Source organism: Columba livia, chromosome 6, assembly GCF_036013475.1.
Source record: "Columba livia isolate bColLiv1 breed racing homer chromosome 6, bColLiv1.pat.W.v2, whole genome shotgun sequence".
Taxonomy (NCBI): domain Eukaryota; kingdom Metazoa; phylum Chordata; class Aves; order Columbiformes; family Columbidae; genus Columba; species Columba livia.
Genome location: NC_088607.1, coordinates 21,734,662 through 21,747,554, shown reverse-complemented (window position 1 = coordinate 21,747,554; position 12,893 = coordinate 21,734,662). Strand labels below are relative to the sequence as shown.

The following is a 12,893-nucleotide window of genomic DNA, read 5'->3' as shown; positions in this document are numbered from 1 at the left end:
TCAAGGTGATGGCAGTCAAGTATTCACCAACACCTCAAAATCTTTCTTGTTGTTTTTTGAACAGTGATATGAGATGGAGCAAAATGCCCATTTATGGCTGTGGGCCAAATAAACACAGCAGCTGGTCTATGCTGACTCCGAAGACCTGCACTCAGCCTTTAACAGCAGTTCTGGCAATAGCTGGGCAGAAGACACACCGTATTTACTCCACCTTGTGCTTCAAAGCAGGTCCCAGAAGGTCAGAGAAGAAACCTGAAGGACAGAATCAGTATGTGGGAGTGTCTGAGCCACCCATGAGGGAATTCCCAGGCTGCTCCAGAGGCCCAGTCTCTCACAGGGTAGGCAGAGAAACCATTCATGGGGAAGGTCTTGGATTTTCACTGAAAGAGTGAAACATCCCTTTGCTGTATCAATCTTGGCAAAATGAGGCGAAAACAGGAATAATAGGAGCACAGTTCAATGGATGAGTCAAGGCTGTGACTAGGACTTGCTGCTGGTGCTGGATAACAAAACAGCTGCCTAGCCATTTGCTGTCCCTGAGGATGCTCATTCCATTCTCTGCATTTCACTCCTCACTGATGCCTACCAAACTGGGGCTGTAACACCAAATCTACCTGTTGAGATCAAGATTGGAGAATACAGGCACTTTGAACAAAAGCCCTAAATGAATACATATTCTCACCCAACTTGAGAAGATTTGACATGCAGCTGACCAATCCCTTGATGAGTGTCTTGAACAGAAACAAGGAAAGGAATGGTAATTTTGGAAGCCACTCTAGCACTCGAGGCCGCATCTGCGTAGAAGCATCTTGCTGCTGCTCTTGCTCTCACCATCTTAACAGGAGATTACCAGGAGCTTTAGGTACAACTCTGGAAGACTTGAGCTGAGACCTGCACAGAGGAAAAGACAGGAACCGTCTTCAAATGTGTAAAAGTATATGAAGCATCAGCTGCACCAAAGAAGACTTAGGTTTCAGGCAAGCTTTCTAGCTGCAAAACAGCAAAGCCCTAAAGCAGACTGCTATGTAGAACCAAGGGCATTTCTATCACTGGAGTTTTTTTAAGAGGAATATACACGAAATATCCAGTAACATTAATAACTTTTTCTGCATAGGATGCTACTTTGTATTACTTTTTCAGACAAAGATCAGAGCCTCATGGTTATTTTAAATGGAAAGGCTGATCCCCTTCTGTGCTTCAGAAGAACCCCCAGTACCTATAAGGGTACCAGATGCTCCTTTCTCTCTTCTCTGTAGAGAAGGTCCTGGCAGTGCTACTTTCCGAGGGTGTGTGAAGCTGTAAAACAAAAGCTGGAACACTTACAAGGATGGGTCAAGAGCTCCCTGGTCAGCACCACGGATCAGCAGGGCGAGTGCAGCCCTTGGCAGCAGAGTGCAGATCGGGGCTGTCACCACTGAGAACAAGGTCTTTTGACCACATGGCAACCGTTTGCTGACCTCTTCCAGGATGGCAACATGTGCTGGGGAGCCCAACCTCTTCCGCACATAGAAGCTCTATTATGGATATGGATGGATATACAAGAGGACATCCCACAGCTTTGAAGGAGAAAGAGGAACGGAGTAAAATAAAATGTGGATCCTTAATTGTGCAATTAGATGAGCCTGCGAGGGAGTTCAGAGGAGTCTGTTACTGTCATCCACATGCAAACAGAAAAGTTATCACATTACAGCAGACTCTGGATGTCCATTCACTAACATGGAGAGCTGCTTGATCCTTCTACAAATGGCTCTCAGTAACAATCACAGCATTTTGCAACCAGAAGCCAAAGCAGCTCACGCAGAGTAATGACTGCTTCTCAGTGCTTAAAAGATCAGCTGATGTCATCTTGATTGGCAGGTGCCACCTCAGTGAAAATAAGGAACATAAAAATCCCTGAAAATCTTTTTCATCTGAGCTGGTAAAACAGTCAGTGAAGTTTCATACCAGCAGTGCAACCAGTTACACCGACAGTTAACTATCTGAAAACAAAATCATCTATATCCACCACTGCCAAAGGCAGCCTTTTCGTTTGCAGAATCCCCTCCTGCCCGACACATGCAAACAAAATGCACTGTCCTCTCAAGCCTCCCTGAGCACAAATGCACGCAGATCCTTCTGAAGAGCATCCATGAGCAAAGCTGTGTGGGAGCTACTTAGCACTGATGGAATGTCCCTGCACACAACATGTCCCGAGGACACACAAGTTTGTTAGTTTTCCCACAAGACCTGCTTCTTCCCTTTTGCTAACACTTGGGTCCATCAAATCTTCTAACAAAGTGACTGAGGCACGGCTCCTTTGGAGCCTGTCCCACTGCAGATTCCTCAGCTGTCTCCAGGTTTACAGAGATTTCCGTTTCCAGTCTCAGCTCCCCGAGCACATAAAGATATTTCTTCCTCCATGTACATCCCCACTCCAAGGGCAGATGGAGCCCTGGAGAGCTGAAGCCCATCTCTTGATCCAAAGTATTGTCTTTCCTCTTCCCTCTGTATTTCCACTACCACCCGCTTCTGCTTATTTCGTTGCTTCATTTTTTGGTAGGACACAAATCCTGCCATAACCTGGCATAACCTGATGTGCCGTGCATCCCTTCCCACGGGCAGCGCTGGGGCTCCGCAGAGCCTGCCCCTGCTCCCTGACACTGACAAAAGCTCTTTACTCTGTCAGTGCCACTATGGGCTTCCACACAGATAAAGCCTGGTCACTCTCCTCAGCCCCTTTTGCCCATTTTCTGCCTCCGTTTGCTGCCAATTGCTCTTGACTCCTCTCATCACTCCTGGAGTCGACCCCTCTTAGGACACCTTCACCAGCTTAACTGCTGCCTTTGACAAATCCAGGTAATAAAATGAATATCGATCCCTGCTCTCCCATCACCCATTTTAGTCTCTCCTGCAGTAGACTGGGGGTGGGTTGGTCTTTTTTATCAAGTTTATTGCACTGCCACTCAGGACTACCTCACTTCAGGGTAAATGACCCAGTACACAAAGCGCATTTTTAAAGTTGTTGACATGTATGTGCTTAAACGTGTTCCAGGGGTTCTGAAATCTGCTGTGCAGAGCTCACTGCAGTCACAGGCACATTCACCTGTGCATTAACAACTCAACATACTTTTCACAATGTAGCCCTGTTATACATGAGCAGTGACGCTTCAGGAAGCGAGCAGTAACTGATGGTTGGAAAATTCCTTTTTGTTCACCACAGCAGCAGCAGACAGGATTTTAAGTCATCCCATCTCAAAAAGCACCATGTTTTCCCATCATTACTCTAATCCTTGAACTGTGTGAGGGAAAACAAGGTACTTCCATGGTATTTTTGAGCTGTAGTCAGAGAAAAGCTATGGGAGGGAGGGGGAGAAATCTGTCTTATCTGGAATTACGAATTTTGGCTTGACCACTGGTTCCCAAACCGAGGCATGTGGAACTGATGTTAATTCACTTCAGCTCCATTTTCAGGGTTCACACAGGAGTCGGCTGGAAAGCATCGAGCAAAGCTTGGTGATCTCTGCTGCATCATTAAGCAGGGAGGCAGGAGAACACCTTTGGAAAAGCATCTAGGGTTCAAAATTCTGAAAGACGAATCATTTGGTCTTTCCAGAGAATTTTCCGTTGTAGGAAAAATCTGTATTTTTTTTTTCTCTTTACCCAAAAGGGATGGATCTGGGAAAGTAAGAACATTTCTGCGAGCCTCTGCTATGAGGCAAAGCCGGGACAGCTGCAGTACCTGCTCACCTGCTCATCCACTACCGGGGCTGGCAGCACACACTGCCTGAATTCAGGCTGTTTCACAACAGTGGGTAGAATTTAATTAATCTGTCGAAACAGTGGAGATGCTGCTTCTTGGAGAATTACCTTAGAGAAGTTTCCCAATTACGGTTTCTGCACAGGATTTCTGTACATAGGTTTATCTGTAGTAACCCAAACCGCACCCAAATTACACACCTGGCTCGTGCAGAGATCATGCAGATATTTCATTCGTTAGGCAAGCAATACTTTAAATTAGGTTAATCTTACATGTCACTCTTTAGTTTGCTAAAACAAGGAATAGTGACTTCCTTTTTCATTTTTTATTTCACTATACATATCATACAAAAAAGTTGCACGTTTCAGATCCAGACAGAGGTGGTTTTTTATCACTTCCTGGTAGTGAGATAAAACAAGAAAAATATTCTCAACAAAAGTCAGCTTTCATCTAAGCAATTCAAATTACTAACATTGCTTCTGCAGAGTCCAAATGCAGAACTTAAGTAGCCTAATAGCATCTCTTCAACATCTTATTATAAAAGCCTCCAATCTTGCAGGTAAATGGGTGTCTGTCTCTAAAACTGTCAGATCTCTTCTTAAAGCAAACAGTAGGTAACGCTCACTAATTCACCTGCCAACTTCTGGCCAGGCGTTAGAAGGGAAATGAGAAAATTTCCATCCCATTCTTGTAGCTACTCCTCTGTAGCAAAGCAAGAAAAGCCTCACGCTAAGCTAATAACATAATCCCACAGGTAGGACTTACCACTTTTCCCAGCCCAATAAAGTGATACAGCTAAACCAAGACTGTGGCATTTCGGAATGAAAAAACAGCATAAAATGAACTCAGAAGCAGCATTACATCTCCAGTAGCCCAGAAAACCACTGTGCCTTGTCTAATGCTTTAGCATATCACACAGCTCTGATATTTCCGAGACAAACCTTTAGGGAAATGAGAATGAGCATCCCCAGAAGTTTCCTTGAGTTCAGTATTGCATTAAGTTCTCAGCCACGTTTGGAAGTGCCTCAGAAAGTTACTACAGCTCTCAAAACTTTTCAGAAACCAAGTAAAATCTTGCGACACAGCCTTCAGGGAAACAAAATCACAGCGTGGTGCCGAACTGCAGCATGTTTTTCCAGGTTGGTCGGGTTGTTAGACAGAACTACTAGAGACAGGACTTTCTGGCCCAGACCCAGCACAAGCATTTAAAGTTTATAGGGCCTAAGTCTATGCTTTGGTGAACTGGAGTCTATCAAGGTACCTACAGCATCATATGGGTAAGCATGACGCGTAATATTAGAAGGGTTTATCTTTAAATCAGGAATATGTTTAAGACACCCCCTCTAAAATAAAAGTTCCATAAAATTAAGTATTTTATTGCACATAAACACTCAATTCTAATAATGCATTTATTTTCTATTATAGAATGCTGTAGTCATGCAACACCAGCTGAAGGGTAAGTATGAATTTGTATAGTCGTGTTTTGGAATGCTCCAAGCCCCAGGTCTTGAAGAGATCTTCCATCAAGAATGTAAGGAAAGTTCCTATGGGTTTGTTTTCCATAAGAAATGAAGCCTCAGAATGGTAGAACCTTCAGAGGTATTTGACATCTTGCTCTGTATTACATTACTAGAAGCTGGTGAGAAAGTGTACCTATCGACGAGACAAAACCACTTGTAACAACAAACAACATCCACTTTGTTCATGACAGACGAACCCTTTGGTTTATTGCGAAAACCTTGCACCATGGCAAACACACTGGTGAAAAGCCCATAACTGGTACAGGGTTGAGGCAAACGACACTCTGACTGCAGATGTGTCTCCAGAGCCTTTGAAACAGGCCAGTCCACCAGATAAAACAACTTCTTCTTAGTGTTTGCTCAATTGAGTTTCTGCCCTTTAAAGCAACTCTCTCCCAGGACTGCTTGAATTTACTAGAACTGCATAAAGTCTTACAGATTCAGGGGTTCTCCTTTTTTGTTGTTGTTTTTTGGGGTTTTTTGTTTGTTTGTTTTAATCTTTATTTTTTTCCACATGCCATAACCTAAAAATTGAAGAAAATTTTCAGAACCATATAACTAGTCATAAAAGTAAATACTGTAACAGCCCCTTCCCACCACTGAAAAAGCACCTTCTGCATAAAACTGAGATGCCAAGAACTACTCGCAGAACTCTCCACAGAAAATTAGGAGACTTTCCTCAGTGAGGCTTATTTAGCAGAAACAAATGTTCCTTTGCAAGGCTCGTTTCATACTCCTGCCTTTGGAAAACAAATGGCATCAAAACTTTTTTTTTTTTTTGAGAAAAGACTCTCCTGAAGAATTCAAGCCAGAACTGCGCTGCTTCAAAACTTTGCCATGGGGCTTTGTCCCAACAGAGGTCCAGCAACAGCGGCGGCTTCCCTGACTTCAGTGCTGACCCGGGGACGAGACGCTCGTTTCAGACAGCGGCGGTGCTAACAGCCGTTACAAGGCCCCTGCTACCATAGTGCATTTAGCTAGAAAGATCCAAGGGATCCAAAAATGCAACCCTTCTCCAGCCCACGGTCCCAAACGGCTCCTTCAAAATGAATCACAAGCTGCACAGTAAAGAATTAATTCAAGATAACAGGACCCCTCCACTCCAGCTCCAACTATTCAGTTGTCCACAGACTGAAGCGGAGTCTTTTCTTAAGCTTATGCTTTTTGGGTACATTCCAGTGGAGAAATTGCTGATGGAGTCACAGTTATGCAGTTTTGCTGTCTTCAGTGAAACTGTGCATATATGCTTCATTGGGCAAATTTAGCTGGATGCTGGTGATGAAGCCAGAGCAAAATGTAACTTTCTCAGTTGCGTCACCTCCGCAGCAATGATGTGCTATCATTTTTACCCAGTTTTAGCACCAAAAGCATAGAAGTCAAAGTTATAGTTTTGTTTGGAGTTGATTGTTTGGTGGTGGTGGGTTTTGTGTGTGTATTTTGTTTGTTCTTTCTTTTGCTTAACCTGAAACCTGTTAAAGAAATACTCCTAGACTATCATACAGAAAACAATTTAATTGTGTGCCCTTTACACACTTTGGAATGTAATTCTGGAGAGGAATTAATAGACACTTGCACCAAAACATTCAGACATGAAAAAAAAGGAGCATAATGTAATGTTTATTTGCAGTCTCCATTATCTCCAATCCAGCGTTCACCGCTTTTCATACATGAAGTACCAGAGGTGCTTTCTGCGTGCACCCTGTCTCAATTGAAAAGATTCACAATCTTATTTATCTAAAGCATTTGATCAAGACTGGCTATTGCTACATAACTATTGACCCATTTTTCTGGCCTCTGATCCAGGGTTGGGAAGAGAAGCAACGAGTGGCCAACTGAAGAGTTATCAAAAGCTGCAACTGAAGAACCAGAAACTCCTAAGAAACAACCATGGAAAGAGGAGCGTTGGCTGTAAGATCTTTATTTCTTCCATAAAAGAGGAAGGACTACATCATCTAAGCAGAGAGCCTCCGAATTCTATTAAGCAAGATGGTTCAAGCGATATCCACAGTGCTAGGGGGGCAAATAAACAACCTTGCCCCAAACAGCAACCATAAAGACAAGCTGTTGAAAACTGGTCACATTTTGCACTCCTTCAGAAACCAAAAGGAAGGGGGAAAACAAAGCAACCCCCCAACCTCCTGACGTGCTAGGGTCAAAGTATAAAAATGTCCATTATTTAAACACAGTACTCCAGAGGAACGTGCTTGCAGAAAACAAAAGCGATGCCTGTGCTGTAAGTATCTTTTCAATGTCACTTTAAAAGCTATACAGCCCTATCTGGATATGCAAAAGCTAATAATGCCAGAGGATAGAGAAAGCAAGTAGGCAGCCCACCATTCTGTGGCATTATAAAGTGATTAAATGAAATTCACAAACGGTTTAGTGACATGTCTGATAGACTAATCACACAGCAGTGCTCTAAATAGAGAAACAGACCTATTATCAAAATAGTCCCTTTAAGAAACTTGTATCTCAGCAGAGTACTAGTACTTAATGCATTTATTGTGTGGAGATAATGGCTTCTCACTTCAGATTTACAAGAACATGGATGAAAAGAGGGCTTCCCACAGCTGTATGCACTAGCAAGAACTAGCATAACACCCATTCTTTAAGTCTCCACGTTTTGGAACAACGGAAAACTAACCATTGACCCAGTTTATAACCTCATCTTAAAATCAGCCTGTACTTCAAAAAAAAAATCTGTTAAGATTTACTTGCTCTGTTTCCTCAGAGCAGTGTGTTCAGCTACAGACACCAACCATTCACTCGAAGCAAAACTTAATTATTTTCTGACAGATTGGTTAAACTTGGCCAGGGAGATGAGAGCTGAAAGCTCAGACACTTTTCTGAAGCCATATCCAGCAGGACGCATTGCTGCTCACTGTGGCCTGCCAGTTCCGCTCCCCCAGCCCCAGCGCGACCCTGCCGACACACGGCTGCTTCTCTTTGCGGCTACTGCATTATCAGTACTTTTTATACAGAGACAATACAGTGCTAATCAATACAAATACTTCGCTCATTTCTTAAATTCAGGAAGTTGCCTCCTCCATGGCGGGTGCTCTATTTCAGACAGCCACGCTGATGAAAACATCCCTATGTGACAGATGCCTAAATAAAAAAATGACAATAATCAAGCCGACTGGCTCTCAAATCTGTCACAAACACATCCAGGATATTTCTAGCTAAATACAATGCATATTTAACAGTCATCTTAGAAGGACTTAACCTTTATTTGCCCGTTTATTTCAGTTCACGCTTACCCCTGCTTTTCTCGGTACACTAGCTGGATCACACAACAGATTTCTCCACAAACAGTTCAGCCAAGAAGAACCTTTTGGGCTGGTCATCCGCTTTGGAGCTGTATTGCACAATACAGTTGTAAGAAGATTCTGAATTAAAGCATGGGGTTTTGCTATTTGAAAACCACACTAACATTGTGTGCAGAAACTGGTGTTCAGCAGCATTGCCTTTTCAAACACTTTCAGTTGCAAACTCATCTACTTTCACAATCAGAACACTTTTGTCTGAAAAGTTTATTTTAGTTTTCTGAACACTCTAAAGCAACTCTGCTTCTGATGTTACACAAGTGTCCAGATAGGTTTAACAAAAATTAAAATGTTCTAAATTACAAATTTAATTTTCTGTAAGAGCTTGAGGAAGGAAACAGAACAGAAAAGCATGACATACACACATTGTGAAGAAACCCCAACTTTTCATGCAATGGCAGGCAAGATGTAAAAAGCCACCCAAATTCACACATTTTTACACCGAATCATCAGAAAAGTACTCTGTAGTAAATCTGTACATCCAAATACATTTGGGATCTACACCTAAGTTACATTATTTAATGTTTGTTATATACACTTATTACCCCTTGTATAATGTCTAAAGGAAAATCTTCATTCAAACCCAAACAAAAAAAATAAGCAAGACTAACTTGGAAAAAAGGAGAATCACTTTAGACATTCAGTTAAAATGTTGGTTTCGTTTTAATCTAGACCTCAAAGTGTTTATTAAAAAACAAACAATCCTCTTCATTTAACATTTTGCTTTCTAACTGTACAGTAAATTGCATTGCAGAGAACACATCCCGTCTTCAGACTGTATTTTCTTTGGATGGATTTAAGATGTAGTTGGATATTACTTTAAAGATAAATAAAGGGAAGTTGGTCCAACTAGAATAATAGCTGATATATTACATGCATATGGGTTTTTTATATATTTTAAAATTATTTTTTAAACAAATGAATGTAGGGTATAGTTGATATCGCAAATAAACCAAAAAGCACCTGGAGTCAAAATATAAAACATACCTCCTATCCTGGCAATGGCAGTAAAAATCAGAAGAGTAATCTTTCTGGAACAGCATTTTTACATAATTTAGAATTTTTAAGTACCAGGAAGACTACTAATCAAGTAGTTTTAGCAGCCAAGTTTCCCTCTTTCTATTGAATGGAACAAATGCTTTAAATAAACCGTTTGTCCTCTTCACTGAAGAGAGCTAGTCTATTCATCTGTAATGAGCTAGGTTTTTTGTTTTGTTGTTGGTTTTGTTTTTGGGAAGATTAGCCACATACTGTAGTAATGCCTACTGCATATAATCCAAGCATTTGCTGTGAACAGTTGGAGAAAGCAGTCAGTAAGAACCTAGGATCAATGAAATAGATGTTACTTTAAGCCATCCACAAAATGGAGACCCATATAGTGCCCAGTGTTAAAACCCAGATATCTTCTTGCGCTTTTTGTTGTGCAAGTTCGTCCCCATGATAACAGGAACTGATCCATAGTTCAATTTTCTTATTTCCTTAGTCAATTTTCACATTAGTGTAGATTTTACGAACAAAGGCACTTGTTCCCATGTAACCAATTGCTCCTGCAAAATAAACCAAAAGTGTTGAATATGTTAGAGAGCAGACCATCACAATAAGCCAGATACATAAAACACATACTTAAACATAAAGCATGCACTCTACACACAGAAAATTATTTACCTGCAATACTTGTTCTCAAACTCTAATTATCCGTGCTCCCAGTCAATGTCTGGCAAGAACTCCCCTAGTCCAGCAATCTAAATCCATTAAGCCATCTTACCAAGAGGCCATGCTCACTTGGCCTTGATAAATATAGCAGCCCCCCTACTGCTGCCAATAACTGGGTCCCCTTTTCTGAACAGAGGGTAAAAAACATACAATCACCCACTCTGCAGGGAAGGTGGATGGGAGGGAGGGTTTTTATTAGAAGTTACATGCCTTCTGGACGAGTGCTTTGTTGGCAGATGGCTTTTTCCTTCCCACAAGGCACAAATAATAATATACCCCCATCCCAGGAGTCTTGAACTCCAAGGAGGTCTGTACAAAGAGATTAAACTAGTAGCAGTTAGTAGTTAAAGGAAATTGCAACCTGTGGTTTTCAAATTAGTAAGAGTCACGAGCAGAGTATGCATCGTCACAGCAGTAATAAAAGAACAGGTCACCGAGTTTCTGATAGGGGCAACAGTTTATACTGAACTCAAAATACTGCAAGACTAAGGATGCCTAGAAAAATGAGAGAAATGCACTGGACCAAGGCCTCTTCTCAGAAAGAGCTTCAGCAACCTGCTCAGTCAAACCCAGAACCTCAGGTCTGCCAGCCTCAGTAAATACTGTTATCTTGCAATATCCGCAGAGAATATCTTCATCTCTTTCAAGCAAAACTAAGAGTAAATCAGCCTCGTGGAAGTCAGCTTGGCAAAGTCTCAAGTTAGAAGTTGACAATCAAGCAAGAATTAAAGACAACTGCTGTCAGATTGCCAGAATAACACGTCATAAAATATGGGAAGAAAAGGATAGAGAAGTCAGGGCTGTAACTCACTACAGAGAACTCCTAACATCAAATGTTCGGATGCTCAGTACAGAACAGACTCTAAACAGAAGAGATATTTTTGCTTGCCTGAAGCAATATAGAAAAGCCCAGATCAAAGCATAAATTGACATTTTTGGTGATCTGGGATGCACCAGTCTTGCATGAGACGTGTTAAACACAAAAGCCTAACCAACACTAAAAGTTTTTTGCTAAAACTTCATATTTCAATAAAAATAGAGAAGTTTGCCTTTAGAAATTAACACCATGCAGACCTGCAGATAGCAGTGCTGACCACAGAGTTTTCAGAACCTGGAGAGTTCTTTAAATCCTGGGAAATGATTGGATCATTCATGAGTCAGCCCTTGAGCTCTCACAAAATTTAATGTTTAGAAGGCTAAAAGCCCAACATTCATACCTAATCAGGAAATCTGCACAAGGCAAATCCAATGCATCCTTCCATTGCTATTGGAGCGGTAAAGAGCCTGTGGTGTCAGCCTCTGTACTGCACAGCATTTCAAGCTGTAAAAATATCTTGACAACTATTCCACTGGCCCACAAATTAGGGATTTGTATTACTAACTTGGACAAATCAGAGTTCAATCAAAACAAATACAGCACACACAAGATGAGGCTGCTTGCTGTGCTGAGGACGCAGCAGAGGGAAGGGCTGGCAGTTCCAGGGGAGACCAGTACAGCACTCAGACAGACCCAAGCACGGGCTGTGCAGAGGCGACGTGAACCTGGAGTCATACAGGAGCACACGCAAATTCTTCTGTAGCCTGTCAAGGAGCTCACTCTCTGTCTTATCCAGTAAATGGACAAAATAATGGCACTGGAGTCCTGTTTTAAGACTCATTCATGTTTTGCCTGTTAAAGCAGACACTGGCAACAGATCCAATGTCCATTTTAGTTGCTAAACTCAGACATATTCCAGAACTTGCTCTTTGCGGGTTCATCTAGTGATGTGATGCCAGATATCAGAGAGATTTGGGAGAACAACACATTAATTGTGTTTTGTTTGGGATCTAGAGAATGTGTGCATGAGATGGAAGCAAGGGGGAGGAGTAGAGAGTAGCAGTCACATGAGACCACAAGCTCTCAACCCCATAAACAAATCATAACCCATTCTGAATGACGGGAGCCTTAGCCATGAAGACCACTAATGGCCAATACCCAAGGCAGGGGTTAAACCTTGGGGCTACTTCACAGGCATTGAATAAAACATGGGGCGGGGAGGGGGAAACCCTACACAATGACTACTAAAGAATGTCCTCCTGAAGCAAATGCAGGACAGTTGGCTCATTTGAATTAAAAAATCAATAGCAAAGGGAATGATTTTGTTTATTAAATACCTTATCAGATGATATTTATAACTTGGTTATGGCCTACATAGGTTCGGCAGAAATAGACTGCAAGCATATTTCAGCAGAACAACAAGCTTTTAAATAGAGCAAAATGCAAACAGCGAGGAAGAGCAACCACAAACCAGAAAAAATATTATTTCCCATCTATTACTTCAAACCAATTAACACTAATTAGAGTTGTGACTTTGTACGCACAGGATTTTTTCAAAAAGCCCTTCGATCATACTTACAGTATTCATCTGGATGCTGAAGTGTAGTATTGCAAGGGGCCTTTGTATACTACCTGGCTCCTAAGCCATCCACTGAATTGGGGAATACGTTTTATTCTTTTCTGTCACTAAGAGGGAAACATGAGGAGCTCAAAAGGTTTGGAAGTTCTCATGGGCTCCCCACTGTCCAGTCCCAGAGCTGAGATGCTCTGCAGAGCACAGC

General features: G+C 41.8%; 1 protein-coding gene across 1 annotated transcript in view; it reads right to left on the bottom strand.

The window, feature by feature from the left end:
- Positions 1–8,774: 8,774 nt before the first annotated feature.
- The window catches only part of TM9SF3 (transmembrane 9 superfamily member 3), a 46,236-nt gene continuing 42,117 nt past the window's right edge, over positions 8,775–12,893 (bottom strand). Inside the window, exon 15 of the mRNA XM_065067508.1 lies at positions 8,775–10,129. Coding sequence (XP_064923580.1) covers positions 10,062–10,129 — 68 coding nt within the window. The 3' untranslated portion in view covers positions 8,775–10,061. The remainder of the gene's footprint in view (positions 10,130–12,893) is intronic.